Source organism: Artemia sp. Qi Xiang Cuo, chromosome 8, assembly GCF_049724085.1.
Source record: "Artemia sp. Qi Xiang Cuo chromosome 8, ASM4972408v1, whole genome shotgun sequence".
Lineage (NCBI taxonomy): Eukaryota > Metazoa > Arthropoda > Branchiopoda > Anostraca > Artemiidae > Artemia > Artemia sp. Qi Xiang Cuo.
The window spans coordinates 70,067,642-70,086,682 of record NC_142801.1 but is presented as its reverse complement, the minus strand read 5'-3'; the positions used below and the strand labels follow the sequence as shown (position 1 = coordinate 70,086,682).

At 37.8% G+C, this 19,041-nt stretch overlaps 1 protein-coding gene across 1 annotated transcript in view; it reads right to left on the bottom strand.

Moving 5' to 3' along the window:
* Positions 1–19,041, bottom strand: part of Idh3b (isocitrate dehydrogenase [NAD] subunit beta, mitochondrial) — a 302,997-nt gene that overhangs the window by 236,684 nt on the left and 47,272 nt on the right. Inside the window, exon 2 of the mRNA XM_089093086.1 lies at positions 13,700–13,768. Coding sequence (XP_088949212.1) covers positions 13,700–13,768 — 69 coding nt within the window. The remainder of the gene's footprint in view (positions 1–13,699; positions 13,769–19,041) is intronic.

Sequence of the window (19,041 nt, the reverse complement as noted above, 5' to 3'; positions counted from 1 at the left end):
CTAGTTACTTCGCACTACCTACGTTACGGACAAAATAGTTACGCTCCGTAACGTTACGGAGCGTAATATTACGTTACGCACCGTAAGATTAAATAACGTAATTTTATCCTAGCACGAAATGTCTTATGGCGTTCTGTGAAAGAACGATTACAGCATCAATCTAAAAATTTTTTGAGAATTATGATCATCTTCCTTCTAAGCTAAGTTCAAAAAGTGGACCGTCAATTCAAAACGGCAACGTCACTTCACAAGGTCAACTTAATTCACACCTGGTATGTTAGACTGAAAGCGAAATTCTCTAAAAACTGATCAAACAGTTCGTGGTAACGAACTGTTTGATGTAACGAACTTGAGTGTTGTAAAGAACTTCTTATAAGGAATAAATTATGTTTGGTTTAAGTTTTAATGTTACTCCTTACTGTCAGTTGAAAAACGCATTTTCTTTTTATTTCAATTTCATAAACGAACAGAAGCAAAAATTTAAAAAGCTTTAAAAAGTTTTTACATATCTGCACACAATAAGGGAGAGGAAATATGACTTCCAGGAAGTCGAGAGGATTCTCGACTTCCTGGAGTGACGCAGAAAGCCCCTTCGATGGGAGAATAGAACTTGATCTTAGAAATTAATTAAGTCTTAAAAAATATGACCTTAAATCTTAAAAAAGAATATCAGTTGTACAGTTTTACCGGTACACAAACAAGACCCTATTGTTTAATTTAGAGAAACGAACTAAACAGTCACACATTCAAGCAGTATTTTTTCGTCATGCGACCTGCAATCCAACTGCCAAAGTCAAATTCAACTCCTGTCAGAACCTTACTTAAAATACCAAGAATGTCAAAATAAAAACATTTGCTACCCTCTGGACACACCTTAGGTCTATTCATACCTGAAATCCGCTATTTTTATGATTTTTCTTTGGTTGTTTCAAAATTACAATGTTCTTAAGGTAATAAAACATTGGTTCAGCGTTGCCAAGTTGAACCGTCAAAATAAACAAGCAAAAGTAATTAGCTAAATTGGACAAAGCTTTTCGTTCGAAAAAATTCAAACATTAATAATTTGTTTATTCCCAAAGACAATTACACCTTCAAAAGAAAGCCACTCTTTGGCTGTTTCGTGTCATATATTCTAGTTCATATTTTGCTACATTTTTGGTGCCCGCTACTGCCAAAACTGCAGAACTGCATCTAAAAATATTTTTCATGAAAAAAATATTCCTGATTTTTGCTAATTTCTTTTTGATAGATTTACTTCTGTAATTTTTACTTAACCAACTGAAATAATCAGAAGTTATTTTCCCTGTCCTTGGTAATTGAAATGGTAACAGACATCACAAAGCAATGACTACCGAGTGACCTTACAGCATGATTCCCCACTGGTATGTTTGATTGAAAGTGAAATCTGACTTCATTTTTGGCATACTGGCCTATGGTCTGCATAGCACAGATACTGAACTCCTGATTTGGTGCCTTCGGCCAGGAGTGCAATGTGTGGTTGGGGGCATACTATCCGACGCTTCCCGTGTTTTTCCCCAGATTTTTCACGGTACCCAATTAGAACTGGGTCGACTCATGCTGAAATTACACAGTCCCGCCATTGATCCCCGTTCAAAACCAAATAACCAGCGACACCAGGACTCAATCCCTGCACTCCGGATTTCAAGGACATCCAGGACTCCGGATTTCAAGTCTAGTGCACTAACCGCTCGGTTGGGACGGCTCATTCTACAGTCTTGCTAGAATGTTTCAAAAAAAAGTCTACTTTATAAAAAATATAGGTGATATTTCTTCGTTTAAGATAGTAATTAAAGGGATGCTTTTTAGTAAGTATGAATTTTAGTTTTTTTTTTTAATAATGATATTGGTAAATTTTTATGGCTCCTGGGTGTGATGATCATGAATATGATAGTAAATTTAATGAAAATGTTGAGGTTTAAGGTTTGTGGTGCTGTTTGAGGACTGTGATATAGATAGGTTATTATTTTTTTTTTTTTTTTTTATTGTTTTGTTATTTTAGTGTATTTTTGCCATCCCCTTGGACAAGTTTTTACTTCTTTGGGTGGCCGTTAAACTTATGTTAAATTGTTTGTTTCTTTAGAATAAATCTCTCTCTCTCTCTCTCTCTCATGAATATCATTCAAAAAAGGAAAATAAGAGTACATTTTCACCAGGACATAAACGATTAACAAACCAGTGCATTAAACCGTTTATATTTTACCAGATTGACCAAGCTTGACCACAAACGGTAGTCAAAAGTAGTTAAAGTATAAAATCTCTAAAATGCTGAATACCTTTTGAAATTACAATAAACTAAATCAGTATTGATTTGTTTATCAATCCACTATTCACATATCTAAAATCTCAAGTTAATTTTATCATTCCATTCCCCTATAGCCTATACAAATTTTGTATCTATAACTGAAAGTTTAAAACAGTTTGTATTTAAATCATTTACATTTTATAAGAAATTGAAATATTTTCCTAAATTGAGTTTTATCTGTGCTTTCTGTTCAATCTTGAAAAGGTTTCAAAAGTATGAAAAAATACGCTTACTTTTGGGCATAACTTTTTAAAAGCTGGGACGACATACTACATACAGGAAGGAGGGGTGGGGTTAAAAAGTGCAAAATACAGGAAAACTAAATGAAAAAACAAAATATTGTACCTTACTTTGGATTATAACACAAGTATAAATGGAATTTTAATAGGAGGAATGTTCATGGTACAGTCGGATTACATACAGGGATATACCACGCACTGAGCGCCAGAGTTGCCAACGCTGTACATTTATACCGTTTTTTGGTACAATATAGAGGTCTCGGTACAATCCAGTACACGTGGAAATATTTTGGTACAGTTTAAACTTTTGGTTACATTTTCGTTTTATTTACTCATTTCTGAGTTAGATATGTGTTCAAGTTTTAGCTTATCGAAACCTGTCATCTTGTTACGGCAAATTTTTAACCTCCTGTTCAGATCCTACAAATTAATCTCTTGCGGTACAATTTTAGTTGGAAAATTGGTACAGTTTACTTTAAAGCGTTGTTAACGCTGCTGATGACTTGAAGCACAGCTTTGTAAGACGCCACACCTCCATTCGAAATTCTGTCCGGACGGATGTTATCCATGAAAACACGTCTGGTTGCTACTTAGAAAGAACCTTAAAAACAACTCTGGAATGAAAACCTAGGTGAACGGTTGACCAGCAGTATACCAGCCGCCTTAAATTTTCTAGCGGCATGACACCATGAATTCAGTCTTAAGAAATAAAGACACCAAGGCTACCCTCCGTCCATAGGAGTATGCTGTGTAGGATAGGTTGCGTCGGCCTTGACAAGACAACTAAGTACGGTAAGGCCCAGCCAAAAACTACAGGCAAAAAGCACATCACCTTAGTATAACATAAATAGCTTAAATAATAAATTAATACCCTAAATTACTCCTTATAAACACAAAAAATTAACTATTAATAAATCAATATGTATAGCATAAATCAATACTCACAGTCTTTACAGGCACCAGAAAAAAAAATTAAAAAAATTAGGAGTATTTAATGAAACAGGAGGCAAATTACAAAATATCATGACTTTTAATAGGATGCGAAAATTTCAATTAAACTTATAGCACATATTAGGATCATATTTTATTTTTATAATTTGACTCATCAAAACAGAAACCTAACAAAAATTTAGTTTCAAGTCATTTTTATTTTATCCGATAGAAGAATAGACTACAAATAGTGGGGGAAACGATTTAAGAATATGCTATCTCTGCTTCTTTTTTCTATTCAACCTTGAAGAGTTTGAAAATTAAGGTAAAATATTTTCGCCTTCCAACAGTCAGAATATCTGGAATTCACCAATCTAAAATTTCAAAAAAATGTAATTTTACTGCTTCATATGCAATTCTCTGCTTAACCAAAATGTAACAAAACCTTTAAGTTAAATCGTTTCTTTTTATGAAACCTCAGGATAGACTAAAAAGGTAGTCTAGTAGTATTTTGCATTTCAGTTGTATTTTTCATGCAATTATTTTTCTTTTTTTAGTTTGGGTGTTTTCGACTATTTTCGTAAAATGAATTCTTCCTTTAAAATAGCTTTAAGAAAAATTTCTTAGTACTATTGTACATTTTCTTAGTCTTCCGTGTTTAGAATGCTGAAAATTGTACCAAAAACTTTCAAAGTCTTTGCATATAAAACACTGGTGCTATCGGGTATCTGATTTAATTTTGAATTCAGCATAAACAACTGCAATTGGAATTTCAGGAAGATATCAAGCTGTTGCTAGAAGCAGACCTCCCAGCCCAAGAAGAGATATAGTCCAGGACTTTTAGGGTTTGACCCGGACAAAATTGCAATATAAACGAAAATGGTACCAAAATGATCAGAAAAAAATTCTGTACAACATACTAAAAGTCCCCATAAATCAGAGTGGGGTGAGTACCCGAAAAACAGGGGAAAAGGGGGAAATTGGGGAAAATGCCGAACATGCCCAGAAAATAGTTCAAAGTGAGTTTTCTGGGGCTTTCTCATACGCTGATCACGAAACTGACATCTAAAATTCAGTATAGAATAAAAGTACTACGGAAAACGGAGGGAACAGGGGGAAGAGTGGAAAAAATTTAAAGATACAGGGTAGGGGTAGAAAGCACTTTGAAATATGTTTTCTGGGGTCTTTCAATCTGCTGATCCCGAAACTGACATCTAAAATGAAATACAGAACAAGAGCCCCACCATAACGGGGTAAACGGGGGAAAGAGGGGAAGAAAAGGGACAATTGAAGTCAGGGGTAGAAATCAGTTTGAAATGTGTTTTCTGGGGTTTTCCTATCTGCTGATCACGAAACTGACACCTAAAATGAAGGAAAGAAAACGAGAACCATGGAAACCGAACAAAACTGGAGGAAATAACGGAAAAGGGGAAGGGAAGCCTGACTCCTGAGCCAGCTGCTAATGGCTAATAAGTAGGCCTATGGACAAAATAACTCGCTTAACATAAAGAAAGAAAAACGAGCAAAAATGGGGTGTTTATAGGCCAAATGAAGACACTGAAAAAACGAAGCAAGTATTTCGAGAGGACAAACGCCTCTCTTCTTCAGCGGGAAACGAAACGATGTATCAATAAAAGCCAAAAATTAAAAGAATTAAAACCAAATACCTTGTTCGCTAGTATCCGTCGATGGCAGTTCATATTTTTTGGATTTTGTGCAAATCGCGGATATTGGCGAATAACTCGCTTTTATGGTTGTTAGGTATTTGGTTTTAAATCTTTTAATTTTCGGCTTTTATTCATACATCGTTTCGTTTCGCGCTGAAGAAGAGAGGCGTTTTTCCTCTCGAAATATTCGCTTTGTTTTTTCAGTATCTTCATTTGGCCTATAAACACCCCATTTTTGCTCGTTTTTCTTTCTTTATGTGATGTCAGGCCATTGTGGTTTAAGAAATTAACTCGCTTAAGTATCAAACTTTTACTTTCTTGAATCACAGACATTTCTTACAACCATTTGAATTACTAAACATAAAGAAAACAACCGCTTGGCAGTGATCACAGTATAAAACTTCAGCTATTATAGGTAAAATTTGTACTTTCGAAGGCAATATCGTTGAATAAAAAACTAAAAAAAGAACTTCAGTAACTATAGGTAAAATATGCACTTTTTAAAGCAGTAGAGTTGACTTGAAAAACACAGCATTGATGTCACTAGTCGAGCTCCTCGTCTTCGACAATCTCGTTGTCCCTGTTCAAACAGTTGATACCCTGACATTCTCCGCACGCGAACGTACACGCTAATCCATTTTTCTTGCAGCTGCATTGCGAGTTCTCGCAGCCTGTCTGACAGTTGCATCTCACGACACTCAAAAGAGTCTGAGGTGCGAGCAACAAATCGGTCATCACAGGTGAGTATTTATGGTCTCTGAGGACCCAACCCCAATCAGCCGGGTCGAGGTCAGCTGGTTCCCCTTTCCAAAGGGATACCTGGAGGCGCACTCGCTGGGAGTGGAATGAAGCTGCAGCTTCGGTTGGCAGAAGCCTTTCAGGCTTAACAAACGCCGTAGTATTTGACGAAGAAACTTTTTCCAAGAAAATTCGATGTCGCAGCTTAGTGAGATCTTCGTTTGGTCGTGCTTTATACAAGCTGAGGAGAAGATATTCACCCGCTTTCACAATTTCATCTTTAGACGATGATTCATCCAGAAACACTTCGCATTTTTTCTGAACACTTCGCTCTTCTTCAAAAGAGGTAGCACAGCTTGCTTTCCAAGTCCGAAAACTCGTGAGGTCGTGTCACATCCCAAGAGTGCGTGCCCTACCAGAAGTAGCCTGGATACTTCTCCCATTTTTTTTAACTTCGTTGAGGTACCAGAACCGTGTTATCGCTTCTTTTGCGTTCGTTGACGATTCGAAGTAAAGTGTTTTTGCATTAGGCGGGAAGTGATACAAGAGTAAAATCAGAAGGTCAGTGTCATTGCCAAGAACTATTGTTTCAGAGTTTTCTGTTTTCGTTACAGCAGTCTTCACGATTAGATAGTCAGCATCGTCCTTCGCATGGACGACTTCAAATCCTTTGGCTCTGAGTTTTTCCCCGATGTAGCTTGTAATTCGCTGTTTATTCTGAGAGTTGCTCAAAAACTCTTCCTTCTTTTTCTGGAGCTTCATCCCTAAACTGAAATCGATCACTTGAGGCGGGCTTTCCTTACACCTTCGGGTTTGGGTATCATAATTCGTAGGTGGCCCAGTACAGTATACATCGAACAAAGCAGTAAGGGAGGTAGAGTGTCGAGTAAAAAAACTAAAACATCTGTCATACATTGAATCATAAGTATCACCAATATTCCAAGTTACTTGCTGGAGCAGCCAACCTCCGTCAAATACAGTGACACGATCTGACACTGGCAGGTGGTGAATCGAGTCCGTTTTCGCTTCTTTCCATATTGCTTTTGCTAGTGCAGGTTTGTCTGGCTGACGCATTATGCCAGAATTTTCAAACAAAGCGGGCGGATAACTGCACAATTCGTAACGTAGAGTTTCTGCCATGTCATTTTCAGATGTATGGGCAGCAGTCGAAAGACGTTGAAAAAGCAGTGCAGGGTCGATATGCAAAATCTCACCATCTATCCTTATGTTCCCATCGGATGCCAGTGTAAAGACTTTGTCTTTCATCCTGAATGAAAAACTTTCGACGGATTGGCCATCCATGCGCTGGAGGATCAGCTCACCTACAGCTTTAGAATCCTCTGCATTGACGCCTTTTTGGGCAATCAGCCCGGAGCCTATACTTCTCAGCACTCTGGAACTAGTGAAAGGACAGTTCTCTAGAAGGAATTCAAGAAATGTCAGTAGATCCTTAGTATCTCTCTTTATTCGTGCTGCGGTTGCAGTAACGTGCTGTTCACTAGAACTGTACTCTAGGCCCGTCAATTTCTGCATTAGATCATTCACTGAAGCGAGTACTGGCATAGACATTGTCCATATTTCTCGCTGAAGCTCAGTTATACCTTTTCCTCTTGTCAGCCCTCCATTTGTTTTTAGGCTCTTCATCAGCACTGTCTTGATGGCGAGGTCTGGAGCCAATCCGGCCCAATAACGATCACTTCGTCGGGCAATAAACTTGCCGCTTGCAAATTGTCCGAAGAGCTGTGGATTCGATGTTTCATGTTCCTGCATCATCTGAAGAAAAAGACGAACTGACTTGGCATAAAGATTATGCCCCGCAGCTGCGAGGTATGGGAGCATTTCAGAAAGAGAGGATAAGTAGAGATCCCAGTCTCCAGTCCTTTCTGCTTTCAAAAACTTCCGAAAGATCGAAACCATTTCGGAATACTGCATGAATAGTTTCGCAGATCTACTGGATTTCAGAGACGATTTTAAGGCTTCGAGGCGTAGCGAAACCACCTGAAGGGCTTCGTGATTAGCCGCTTCTTCCACAGAAATCTTTCCATCCACCAAATCGTCATACACGCTGGAGACTTGTACAAAATCTTCGTGGTCGGAAGGTCTCTCGCCATACAGAATCGAGTATGCCATGCACAAAAGTGAAATATTCAGTGATGCGTCGACTAGCTTTTCAGCTCTTACTCCTCTTTCAACCACTTTGCCGCTCAAAATATGTTCCACTGTATCCTCCCCGTACACAAGTTCTAACATCTCTTTCAGGCCCGACCCTTCCATTATATAGCCTATGTCCCCTAAGAAGCTCATTCGTGCATGGAACCCTCCAAGCATTGTTACAATTTTCTTCAGGGAACTTCATGGAGGCTGGTCATAAATGATCTTTGTTGCTTTTCAGAAGAGGAGCTGGTCAACCATGACAACGAAACTTACACAGAGTCTTCGCGTTCGTTCGGTGATGAATATGAGTGTGAAGTAAATACAAGACTGATTAGGAGCTTTGTAGTCTATCATAGGTAAAAACAGAAATGAGGATCGTCCGTCATGTTCTCCGACGTGCACGGCCTGCATAAGGCCACTCCAACCAGGTCTTTGGCTTCCAAAAAGCCAGCTGCTGTGCCAAAGGAGGTCCAAATTACTTTCAGAGGTTATACAGCTCGGGAGGGTCTTATACACCATGCCAGTACCCTCTTTGTTCCTTCGATTGTAGAAGTGGAAGGTCATGCCTGCGATGTCTTTTAGGGTTTCTGCATTAATTTCCATTCGAGGAATACTGGGCATTGTCGTTTTCGTTTTGGGACTCACTATTTCAAGAATACCCAATACCTGAAATGTACCTTTAACGTCGATAGTGCAGACATCATGGTCTACGTTATCTGCTGCAAACTGCAAGAAACTGCCAGCGCTAAGCGTGAAAAGACCAGTCCCGTGACTTGCAGCTGCGTTTCGTTCAAATCTGAGCACTTCTTTATAGGATGAACAGAAGCCCAGTTTATGGACGTTGTCTATTAGAAACCGTGATTCGAAGTGGTGGTGGAGCTGAACTGCTACAAACACCTGAAGAGGTGCGAGGAGTGTTCGAGGTAAACAGGCTTGTACTATTGCTTGACCAAGAGCTGCCACTGCAATATTCTCGTTTCCCCCTGGTATTAATTCGCAAAGAAGAAGACGCAAGGACTTGGGAAGGTAGCTTAAGCACGTTGCGACATTGTCAAGAGACTTGAAACTTGGATACTCTTCTGATAAAGGAGGTAGGCTTTTAGCTTCACTATTGATTATTCTAGTAACCGTTTTTATCATGTTCATGATCTCTACGTCCTCAGATTGGTCCTTAGGAAGCGTACGATGCTCGTTCAGAATGAAATGAGCCGTCTCTCTGAATGTCACAATACTAGCTTTCCCAGGCAAATCCGTGATAAGCACACGATCCCCGTAGCTTTCAAGCAAAAGACGTTGGATGTGCTTCACACTGTAAGCTTAACCGACTCCAAGGAAAAAATTCATCTTTTCTGCGACATCACTAAGAGTAAAGTGTTGGTCTTCTATACTTTTAAAGTGCTCTAGAGACTTTTCAAAAGCTTCTCGCTTCTCTGTTTCGGCTGGTCTTCCCGCCTTGGCAGAATCGTTTTCTTTCTCCTCTTTGTACCGTTTTGGCATACTTTTGTTTGTCTTAAAGCTGACATAGCATGATTTATGGTAAACTGCATCTGCAGCATGGAGGTCAGAAAGAATGCAATTCATCCTTCCGAGAACATTTGTCGCCCAATTGTTTTTGCCTCTACTTTCGCATGCCCGCAACACTTAGAGTCTAAGTTATGTCGCAGCTGCTTTCACGCACTCACCGTTGGCCCCCTTTCTTATCGGCTTCTCAAACCCCACTTCAGAGTTTCAAAAAATGCAACAGACCTGTAGGTTAAAGAAATCTTGAGATCTCAGTATTCTCGGAGTCTCGTTAGGGATAGGTTCTTCACTTGTCCGTTTCAAGGAATAAATGGTACTTTGGCAGCAATAATCTTTTCGGCATGCTTTATGAACAATCTGACCTGGTTCTGCAGCAATCTGGTCGCCTCTGTCTTTGCTTGCTGTACTCACCGATAGTGCTCCTTTCGCAGTCAGAACAACGGATGTGTCATCATCGCCTGATATGTCCTGCTGACAAAGAATGCAGAGTCTGTTGGAGCCACTCATCTTGCACTGGAAGAGAAGAGCAGCTTAGTTTCGGTAAAAATAGGACAGATACCTTGAATATCGTTTCTATCATGTCTCCCTGCTGCTCAAACAGAAGTGTTGAATTTTTACGATTGATAGCTGACATTACAGTGTCAGCTCTCCATGACAATAAAATTTTCCGCTTCTGATACCGCAGCAGGGTGTCAAACGCGATTGATCTTTAAACCGCACCAGGTGCCTGGTTAACTTACCACTAAACTGGATGTCGGACCGTGCGAGAGTGCGTGCACTCACGCAACACCGGCGCTGAAAAAAAGATGTCGCACTTGCTTAATATTTACAAAAAGCAAAAATAAACATGAAATAAGGCCCCCAGGGAAAATAATGAATTAAACTTGGCTTAGTACTGAAAGAAGAGTTGCCGATACGCAAAATTATGCTTGACTTAACAAAAAAATTCTCGTCGTACCTTGATTTATCCTGCTACCATGTCACATGTGTAAGCATCCACGCAGACTGGGGACTATTGGATCCGCTAAATGTCATTGCGTCAGGATAGGTTTTGTCGTCGGCACTGGAACTCCGCGGTGACTAGTCTACCTTGCTTCTCTTACTGAATGTCGAATTAGAACAGGATTATGTTGACGAACCCACACGCTTGTTGATAACGGCGAGGAATACGGAATAAAGTAATTTCAGTATCTTTCCGTATTTCTTTCCCGAGTTTTTTTTTTGCCTTTTCCGAGCCTATGGGGTAGCCGAACCTCTATAAATCTCCTGTATTAACATTTGTAAACATTTCCACATGCTTTCTACCCCTACCCTGTATATTTCCCTTTTTCCCCTCCCTCCCCCCCCCCCTTTCCCCGTTTTATGTTAATCAATTTTTTTATATCATTTTAGTTCTCAATTTCGTAATCACCAGATAGGAATACCCCAGAAAATATCTTTCAAACCGCTTTCTACCCCTACCCTGTATTCTTCTCTTTTCTCCCCTCTTTCCCGTGTTCCCCCCTTTTCCGTAGTACTCTTTTTCTATACTGAATTTTAGATGTCAATTTCGTAATCAGCGTATTTGAAAACCTCAGAAAACTCACTTTAAACTATTTTCTGGGCATGTTCGGCATTTTTCCCATTTTCCCCGCTTTTCCCCCTTTTCCCCTATTTTTTGGGTACTCACCCCACTCGGAGTTGTGGGGACTTTTATTATATTGTACAGAATTTTTTTCTGATCATTTTGGTACCATTTTCGTTTATATTGCAATTTTGTCCGGGTTCGACACTTTTTTGAGCTAAAAGTCCTGGACTAATACGGATTTTCAAGACAATGATTCACTTCTTCTGAAGCCTCGACATTTGCAAAAGACGTCTTTAAAACCATAAGAAGAAGGGTCGGCAAGCAGAAGAAGGGGAGGGTCCTCTCGCAAGAGCCGATTGGGTACCTGCCGAGTATTTACTCTTAAATTGGGGGGAAAGGTAGTAGAGCCCTATACTTCCCTTATTTTGCCCTTATTAAAAAGCCAAAGTAGTTTTCTTTCCCCCTTGGAAGAATAAAAAATCAGTGCCATGGAAGAACATCAAACAACTTCAAAGCCACAAGGACCCCGAATGATGCGGGTCCAAGGGCTTTTTCCAAAGAAGAATAACAAATTTTTTGTATAACATCTCTTCTCACTTTCTTACTCCTAAAACCCAATCTACAGAAAAAACAAAACACTGAAAATGTTGGAGCAAAAACTGCAGCGGAAGGAAGAATTCAGGATTGTAAATTCGAAATCAGAATAAAAAGCTACATTTGATGTGTCAAATAAAAACTTTCTTGAGACAAAACTACAGTACACAGCATAAATTCTATTCTATATATTTGAGAATATTATAAATATCCTATAATTGTATATTATTCATTCAACTAATGTCATCATTTTCTTGTTCCTTGATTATAGTTATTCTAATACCAAACTCCAGACACGTGAAGGAATTTATTGAGAGGGAGAGGGTAGCGCTTCGAAAAAAAAAATACTAAAGATAAACAAATTATATGGTAAACAAAACTAATTACAAGAAACAGCCGTAAGCATACGTGACTTCTCGTGTCCTACCCACAGTTCCGCCTGTTCAGCATAATAATCCTTGCCGGACATGACCGCAAGAATTTTTAACAGTGGAAGGGCAGAACTTAAAAAAAAAATACCAAAGCTAGAACAGATAATGCAAAATAAAAGTAGTTATAAAAAACAACCCCATATATTTCATCATCATCAGAGGCCCCGGCCTGAAGCTGCATAGGTGCCTACCTTGTATTCTACCAACAAGTCAGTCTGTTCATTCTAATACCCCACACCAGAGATGTCCACGCGAATTTGTTGAAAGAGAGGTTAGAACTTCAAAAAAACTCCAAAGATAAACAAATTGTATGGAAAATGAAAAAACAAAATTATAAACATAATGGTATATGATTCCCAATTTCAGATGGCGGGTCTGAAGCTGTACACACACTAACCCTGTGTCCTACCCACAGTTCAGTCTGTTATGGCAATGATCAAGAATAGGAGTTGAAATGAATTCTTTGCAAATCAACCGGAGTTTTTGACACAGCATGTATATGAACGGTTGAGGGCACTGAAAGTCTACAAGAGCAAAATTGTTGTCACATAACACCCCCACCCCCCCCCCCCACCCCTCTAATAACTAATGCTTTCTAGAAAACACTTTGCCATGCAGTAAATACAAGTAGCTAGCAATTGCAAAACTTATATTTCCTGATGGCCTTCAAAGCATAGCAAACTGGAAAACGTTCATTTAAAGCAAATATAACCAAATGAATCTTTGATTTCCAAACCAATCAGATGCCTTTTTTTCTAGGCCGTTGATTCCAGTTTATTGCAAGAAAGTGGTAAGGGTCTAACCTCTGCAATTTTTATAGAATGTATGGACCTCCGGCCATATTGATAAATATGATATTACATTTTGGAAAGTTATGTATAATTCTTACTTAGGCAGAAAAGGATGGTTTCAGCTTATCTGCAAGTCAGAGTCTATAGTGGGTGAGCTGAATAACCTTCAGTAAAGATACAGACTCTGCCAATTACATGATTGCTGTGGGATCAAATTATGAAGCAGCCTTATCCTCTTTCTGTTTTTTTCTTTTATGATTCAAATTATTACAATATTCTAATATTAATTTAAATAACTTTCAATTTATAATAATAGATATTTGTTATGAAATATCTGTCATGAAAGATGCTTTAGCCTAAAGCCCTCTAGGAAGGGGACATTACATACATTACAGGGGGACATTACATACATTCTTGCAAGCCGCTTAATACATTTAAAGAAATTCTAACAAATAACTAAAACTACTGTCTACTCATTGCAGCACCAAGGTACCAGAACCCAACACAGCTGCACATACTACTCCCCCACCCTAATTTTTGCAAAGCTTCACTCTTTGCTCAACCTGTCAAAGTTCTTATTTTCTTAAAATCTTATTTATAAAATAAAAAAAAACTCGTGCATCAGGAATAAAAGAAAAATATACATAACTTCAGAAATATATACAGAAAAATATACAGAACTTCCGAAAATATACAAGAAAATCTACAGAACAGATTAGAAAAGAAATAAGAAAATATACTCACAATGACTTTCAAGCAGCTTGATGTCTGGAAGCTTCTTTTTTGAGTTGTATTTAATAGATTGTTGAAGATCTGAAAGAAAATTTTCTAACTTCAAATAAGTCAACTGTAATACCACATTGGCTAGACATAGTGGACAACAGTCAAACAACGATGAAGGACAAAACTAGCAAGGTATATTTTAAGCTACCAAAACACAAAATGACAAAAGAAAACCAGTTATTTTGGTAAGCACCTCTTCCAAGCGATCTTCAATGCCAAATAACTTGCAAAGAAAAATAAATAGAGGAGTAACTTCCCCAACCCAAAAAATTCAAGAGTCTAACTAAAACTTAAAGCCAACAATAAAAATAAAACTCAAACTCAAAAATAAAGCAAACACCATCCACTTTCTTATAAAAAGCATTTTGTTTTCTCGGAAGTTTTTAAAAGACTTCTTGTTTTCTTAGTTTTGAAGATTAGACTTTTATTTGATGTGCCACATACATCATTAAGAACAAAAAATGGCTTGGCAGAAGTCCTTGCTGAAAATGCTTTTTTTTCTCTATTTTGTAGGACTCGCTAAAAATTTATCTGGTTAGTTTGTGTACTTTGCTGTCTTTTGTTTTTCATCTCTAAACCCGAGAAACATTTAGTCATTCAACTCACCTTGCTTTTTGTTTTTGGATTCTTAGATCTACTATTTCCTGTCAGTATTAAATGACAGCTCTTTGGCTTGATCCAGTTTACAATTTATTCCTTAAGCATACGTGAGGAAGGGAAGAAAATGAAAAATTCCTCTAATATGTTTTAGTCAATACAGTTGCAGCCCAGAGTTGTTGAAAAGAGAGATAGAGAGGGCACCAGAGTGAGAGAAAGAAAGTTAGATAGAGAAAGAGGGGGAATAAGCTACCAAAAGAAGAAGTATAAATAACAGAATTTTTTACTGACTGCATTGTTGACCCATTGATTCTTTTTGTATAATTGAAAAAAAAAATCCGAAAAAAAGAGTTTTTTTAAGAAAAGTAAAGCCCACATTAAACTTAAGATCAGACGAAATAGAAACCTAAAATAGCTCAAACTTAAAACAACCAGAAATTATCATTAGAGAATAAATTAAACCCAAAATGAACAGAAATAAAACAAACAATTATAGCAAAAAACATACAACAGGTACTAGTATAAAAAAATAATTAAATCTTAAAACGAGTCAAGCATAAGTTAAATATTCAAATCAAGCTTAAAACCAACAAAAATCACTACAAACAAGAGTTTGGCTTCTGCCCCCTTCCCTAACTGTAATAATCTCAAGCCTGCTGCATCATCTGCGCTTTATTGAAAACTATATATGTCTTGAAAAGTGCAAATAGAATCAAACTGAATGTTTGATATAATGCTATTAACTGTTGAAAGGTCATCAGTTCAAGATTTTATTTCACTGTAATTTCATTTTTATTTTCAATGCTATAATAACTGGAAACGAAAATATTTGTAATATAATTTGTTTTCAGTGAAGCACAAATGACGCAGTAGACCTTAGACTTTCACAGTTAGGGAAGGCTGCAGTATCCAACTCATGTTTGTAGTGAAGCTATATTTGCATTGAACAGTCTTGGAAAAAACAAAAAAAATTAAACTGAATATTTGATATATTATGATATTAATTAAAAAAAACTTTTTCCACAAAATAAGTTTTTAAAAGAAAGTAAAGAACTCCATTAAACGAAAAATGAGCAAAAATAAAATCAAATAATCTACAATGCGGGAAACTACCACAAATAAGTATCGATAAATAAATGAAACCCAAAACGAACAGAAATTACAATAAATAACAGAGTCAAACTCAAAACGAGCAGAAATTAACATAAGTTGTGCTCAAAACCCCTATGGCTTCCAAAGGCAAGAACATAATTTGCACTTTACTGAAAAATATAAATGTTTTTACTTTTATAACTTTAATAAATCAAATAATATTAACATGCCGATTACTAAATATCAGTATATGTATACTAAACTGACAATGCACATTTCATTTGTATTTTTTTCAGTAAAGTGCAAATTATGTTCTGGCCTTGGGAAGGGTTGTGAGGGCTGGGGGGCGGGGTTGTCATCCTCAAACACCTAATTTCAAGAACTTTCTGCAACGTTGAACAAAATGGTTATCTGAAAATTTGGATTGGATGTGTTTGGCGGAATGGTGGGTATGAGAGGAGGGTTAGTTACCCTCCAATCAATTTCGACTATTAAAAAGGGCACTAGCCGTCTCAATTTTCAATTAAATGAGCCCCTGTTGAAGTTTTACGATATCTCTATCTATAAAAACGTTATATGCCCCCAGGGCATAACTTACAACCTTTGCCCTTGGGGCTCTGGGTGGTTTGTCATCCTTAAATATATAATTTCCAAAACTTTCAACTACATTGAACAAAATGGCTATCTCTAAACTTTGATTGAATATGTTTGGGGAAATGATAGGCGTGAGATGGGCGGTTAATAACTCCCCACTCACTTTCAACTATTAAAATGGACAATTTCAATTTCCAATCAAATGAGCCCCTTTTGAAATTTCTACAACAACTTTCTATATAAGCCTTATATGCCCCCAGGGCATAACTTACAACCCTTTTACTGAGGGCTCTGAAGGTGTTATCATCCTAAAAGACCAAATTTCCCCAACTTTCCACTACGTTGAACAAAATGGATATCTTAAATATTTTGATTGGATGTGTTTAGGGAAATGGTGGGCGTGAGAGGGGGGTTAGTTGCCCTTCAATCACTTTCGACTATTAAAAGGGTACTAGCCCTTTCAATTTCCAATTGAATGAGCCCTTTTTGAAGTTTCTACAACATCTTTTTCAATAAAAACCGTATAAGCCACCAGGGCATAACTTACAACCCTTGCCCGTAGGGCTGTGCGGGTGGAGGGGTTGTCATCCTTAAAGACCAAATTTCCAAAAGTTTCAACTACGTTGAATAAAATGGCTATCTAAAAATTTGGATTGGATGTGTTTGGGGAAAAGGTGGGCGTGAGACGGTTAGTTGTCCTCAAATCCCTTTCGAGACTATTAAAAAGGGCACTAGCCCTTTGAATTTCCAATCGAATGAGCCCTTTTTCAAGTTCCAACGCCAAAGATTTCAAAAACACTTATATGCCCCTAGGGCATAAGTAGGAATGACCTATCAACTCCCACGAGAACACCATATATGGGCATAGACTCCCTAAGGAAAATGGATTTCCGAGAAATTAATTTCGTAATCGAAAGGGAAGTGAATTCCTGAGAAATTGATTTGTTGGAGTTCGTCCAGGAGAATTCTCTCCGGGCGAAGTTTATTAATGTCTTTGGTGTTCGTCCAGAAGAATTGTTTCCGGGTAAAGTTTATTAATGTCTGACGGATGATGTCAAGGTTGATTGATTTGTTGGTGTTCATCCATGAGAATTGACTCCGGGCGAATGTTTTGATATTAGATATGAAGAGATTAACGCAGGAAAGGGTTTCCTAGGAATTTCAAATGTGATAGCGCAGGGATGTCAAAACAAAAGGATCACGCTGAAATTACGTTGAGAGATTATTTGGGCGAAACCGTTTTGAGACAATTTAGAAGATGATTTAAGCGAAACCGTTTGAGGCATTTTAGAAGATGATTTTAGAAGATGATTTAGAAGAGGATTTGAGGGTGAAACTCCATGGTCGTTATAATACACAAGTTCCATTTGAACAGTGTTGTGAGGTCCTCTACCCCAGCCCCAAAGGGCTCTGATCCCCCTACCCCAACCTCAAAAGAAGCCCCCAGCCCCCAAAGATCCCCCGGGCTCCCAAAGGACCACCCGCTCCCCTCCCCCAAGGGCCCCCGGACCCCCAAAGGCCCCCCAGTTCCCCAAAGAGCCCCCTCCCTCATTTTTTTAATACTTTTTGTGCGCTTGAGACACAGAAGGGCCCCCCACATTTCAAAAGGCTTTATTATATCTTTTCAGAACAAGTTCCTTTCTTAATGTCATTCCCAAACCTATTTTACGAGTTGAAGTACCCATTCTTTTCACCCAGAACTTTACAGCTTTTTGAATGCCCCAACACCAAGCAATACTTTTCAAAAGGCATTTCAGAACATGTTCTTTTCTTAATGTCCCTCCTAAACCCATTTTACAAGTTGAAGTACCCATCCTTTTCCCCACAACTTTACAACTTTTTGCACACCCCAACATCAAGCAATACTTTTCAAAGGCATTTCAGAACAAGTTCTTTTCTTAATGTCCTTCCTTAACCCATTTTACAAGTTGAAGTACTTATCTTTTTCACCACAACTTTACTTTACGACTTTTTGCATACCCCAAAATCAAGCAATATTTTTCAAAAGGCATTTCAGAGCAAGTTCTTTACGTAATGTCCTTCCTAAACCCATTTTTCAAGTTGAAGTACTCATCTTTTCCCCCACAACTTTACTATAAGGCTTTTCGAATATCTCAACACCAAGCAATACTTTTCACAAGGCATTTCAGAGCAAGTTCTTTACGTAATTTTCTTCCTAAACCCATTTTACAAGTTGAAGTACTTGTCTTTTTCCCCACAACTTTACTTTACGACTTTTTGCACACCCAACCATCAAGCAATACTTTCCAAAAGATATTTAAGAGCAAGTTCCTTTCTTAATGTCCCTCCTAAACCCATTTTACAACTTGAAGTATCCATTCTTTTCACCCACAGCTTTACTTTGAAGTTTTTTTGATATCTCAACCCCAGGCAATACTTTTAGAAAGGCATTTCAGAGAAAGTTCTTTTCTTAATGTCCCTTCTAAACCCATTTTACAACTTGTAGCATCCATCCTTTTCACTCACATCTTTACTTTACAGCTTTTTGGATATCTCAACACCAAGCAATACATTTCAAAAGGCATTTCAGAGCAGGTTCTTTTCTTAATGTCCCTCCTAAACCCATTTTACAAGTTGAAGCATCCATTCTTTTCACCCACAACTTTACTTTACAGCTTTTTGGATACCTCAACAACAATCAATACTTTCAAAAGGCATTTCAGAGCAAGTTCTATTCATAATGTCCCTCCTAAACCCATTTTACAAGTTAAAGTATCCAGACTTTTCACCCACAACTTTCAATGACATCTATTTGGATGCCACAACACCTCGATTATCCATTAATTATAAATTACATATCACGTTCTTTTCATAGTATCCTTCATCACCTCATTTTACATGTGTACGCGTAAATCCCTTTCTCCAAAACCCTTATTATCCGGGATTTTAGATATATAGATCCCAAGAAAAAATGAACAATTGTATTGCACAGAAAGATTATGTCTTAATGTCCCTAAAAACGACAATTTAAAGCTTGAAGTACCCATCCTTATCACCCA